Genomic DNA, 2,998 nt, shown 5'->3' with positions numbered 1-2,998 from the left:
TTTTTTTAATACAAACCTCATTGTAATTAAGATACAACATCAAAAAAAGAATTTACGACATCAAATAATTCATTTCTCCTTTCAAAATCACTATTTTTAGATTTTTTACACATGTGTAAATATAGCAGATTTACACATGTGTAAATGGCAAACTTACACATGTGTAAATTTTCTTTATTTACGAATTCACGTTAATTTAAACGTGTAAATTAAATTTCTAATATTGTATTCGAATAATAATGATAAGTGTAGAAAAAAAATTTGAATTTGATTCGGTTTTGACCAAGTTCTCGCGGTTTTTTCATTTGTTCTCACGGTTCTCACAAATATTTAGTGTTCTCATTTAAACCCTCCCCTATATATATATATATATATATATATATATATATATATATATATATATATATATATATATATATGCATATATATACATAATTCAGTTGAATTAAATTAAGGGGTTGTTTGACAACTTCTGAATGGGTAAGTTCTGAACCAGTAAGAGGTCTGAACCATTAAGTGTTGAACCAATAAAATAAATGTCTGAACCATTAAGAAATAGTATAATGCTTAATCGTTAAGAGGCAATTGTCTAACCAATTTAGATAAGAGGTCTTAACCATTCAAACTCACTATAATGCTTAACCATTTAGAGGCAAATGTCTCAATTCTTCAGACATTTGCTTGCGAAACAAACAATCTGAATTATTAAGAGACTTGTTAAAAGCTAATGTAGCCCCTAAGTCTCCGTACGTTTCATTCATATAAGCAAGTTGGGCTTGTTTTAGTTTTGGGCCTTGACAAGAGAAAAAAAAAAGAAGAAAAGAAAATGATTACCTTAGCCCAACATATCTGTATAACCCCCAGTCCCCACCCTTTCTCGTATAAGTGTATTAACTATAAATTGAGGTGTAAAAAAGAAAAGCAGATTATGGACTTGTACCCAATGTTCTGAAAACCGGACCGGGACGGCCGGTCGGACCGGTCCGGCCGGGACCCGTCACCTTCTCCGGGCCGGTTCAGCCCCATAATCGCTATCAACAACGAACCGCCGATCGGGAAGATTATTATGTGATAGATATCCAATGATTTCTTGGTCTCCTTGTGCGGCTCACTGTATAAATTTGATCTTGAAGGATGTATGAGAAATGGAAGATGTGTCTAATTTGATACAACTTGCATCACGGATTACAGTTTTCATCTACAACCACAAGTGGCTTCTAAATTGGTTGAGAAAAAGACCTGGTTGGACAGAAATTATCCGTCCTGGGGCCACCCGATTTGGCACATCATTCATTGCATTGAAGAGTTTACATGATCATAAGCATGATTTGCAAGCTTTAGTAACCTCGCTTGATTTCAAAAAGATGTTGAAAGTGACTAAAGCTAATGATGTGAAAGACACTATCTTAGATCCGAAGTTTTGGAATAATTGTTTTATAACGGTTCAGGTGATGACTCCTATCTTGAGACTTTTGCGTATCTGTGATTCCGATGAAAAGCCTTCATTAGGCTACGTTTATGAAGGTATGCTTAGGATAAGGAAAGGAATCAAAGAGTTGTTTAAAAGGAAAAGACGTAACTATAAGAGGTATGTTGATATTATTGATGCTCGTTGGGATAAGATGTTACGCAAAAGTCTTCATGCAGCAGCTTATTGGCTAAATCCGATATTTCAATATGAAAAAGATAATCGTGAAGAAAAGGATAAGGCATGGGTAGGGGTGGTTGATATGATTGAGAAGTTAACGAGTTTAGATAATAGTATGCAAATAACTATTTCACACTTGGCAAAATTTCGGGATAAAGTAGGTACTTTTGGTCGATCTATTGCTTTGAATTCCGTGGAGCTTGAGCGTCCCGGTAAGTCTACTTAATGTTTACTTACGATATTAGTTTTATATATTATAACAAAATTATATTTTCATGTTAATTGTATGATTAGATGAGTGGTGGAGATGTACCGGCGTTGCAAAAATTTGCCATAAGAATTTTAAGTCAAACCGCATCCTCTTCTGGATGTGAACGGAATTGGAGTGTTTTTGAGAGAATTCACACCAAAAGAAGGAACCGCTTGGAGCATCAAAGGCTAAGTGATCTTGTGTATGTGCATTACAACTTACGTCTACAAAATAGGTATGATACAAGCACACCCTTTACTTATTATTAGTTCTTGATATTGAATAAAAGATTTTACATTTAAACTTGTTAGGCTAAATGAGAGCAAAAGGCCATATGACCCGGTTGATTACCAAGGCATTGATAAAAACGAATTTTGGGTGGTGGAAGACGAGAAGGAAGCCGAGCTTAACTATGATGATTTAGAAAATATGCTCGATGAGGAGGAACTACCAATTGACCTTGATTAACAAACACAACTATCCGAAGGTTAGTATTTTCTTTTTGATAAATTGATGATGCATAATTTTTTACTTTAAAAAAGTATTTATTTAGATTTGTCATTTTTTAAATTTTAGGCCGAGAATTCAACGAAGAAGATAATGTGGTTCAAGTTGATGTTGTTGTTAATGTTGATCATGGTGATGGCGATCTCGATGATGATGAATCGGATTCGCAAGATGATTGGTAGATTTGTATGTTGTTGGATTGGTACTTTAATTTGTTGTTGATTTTGTACTTTTTTATGTTCTTGGATTTGGTACTTTTGTATGTTTTTGGATGACTAATGGTTGTGTTTTTAGTTTCTTAAAAATTTGGAATTTTTTCTATTTTTTCTATATTTTATATATATTTTTATATAATTTATGACGTAATCCGGTTCTTTAATCCGGTCGAACCGGTCGGACCTTTGACCCCATAAGGCGACCGGGTCGACCTCCGGTCCGGTTCTGAAAACATTGCTTCCCGTCCAAAAAAACTCTAAATCAGGTATAGTGTACTCGGTTATAAATCCGACCCTACCCCGTGGGGATGAATAGGGTTCACATTTTTTATGTAAAACTTGTGCCCGAACCCGGTTTTTCAATACCTGATTCTAATA

At 34.5% G+C, this 2,998-nt stretch overlaps 1 protein-coding gene across 1 annotated transcript; it reads left to right on the top strand.

The window, feature by feature from the left end:
- The first annotated feature begins 1,145 nt into the window (after positions 1-1,145).
- LOC118482716 lies at positions 1,146-2,587 on the top strand. Its single transcript, XM_035978347.1, has 2 exons — positions 1,146-1,860; positions 2,475-2,587. The coding sequence occupies exons 1-2, from the start codon at positions 1,146-1,148 to the stop codon at positions 2,585-2,587; spliced, it is 828 nt and encodes a 275-aa protein (XP_035834240.1).
- The last annotated feature ends 411 nt before the right edge of the window (positions 2,588-2,998 follow it).

Source organism: Helianthus annuus, chromosome 10, assembly GCF_002127325.2.
Source record: "Helianthus annuus cultivar XRQ/B chromosome 10, HanXRQr2.0-SUNRISE, whole genome shotgun sequence".
NCBI lineage: Eukaryota > Viridiplantae > Streptophyta > Magnoliopsida > Asterales > Asteraceae > Helianthus > Helianthus annuus.
This window is presented reverse-complemented; position numbering and strand designations above follow the sequence as displayed.

Coding starts and splice junctions, on each gene's coding strand:
- LOC118482716 (XM_035978347.1), top strand. CDS start 1,146: ATGGAAGATGTGTCTAATTTGATACAACTTGCATCACGGATTACAGTT. Junction 1,861..2,474: donor CGTGGAGCTTGAGCGTCCCG/GTAAGTCTACTT, acceptor TTTAAATTTTAG/GCCGAGAATTCAACGAAGAA.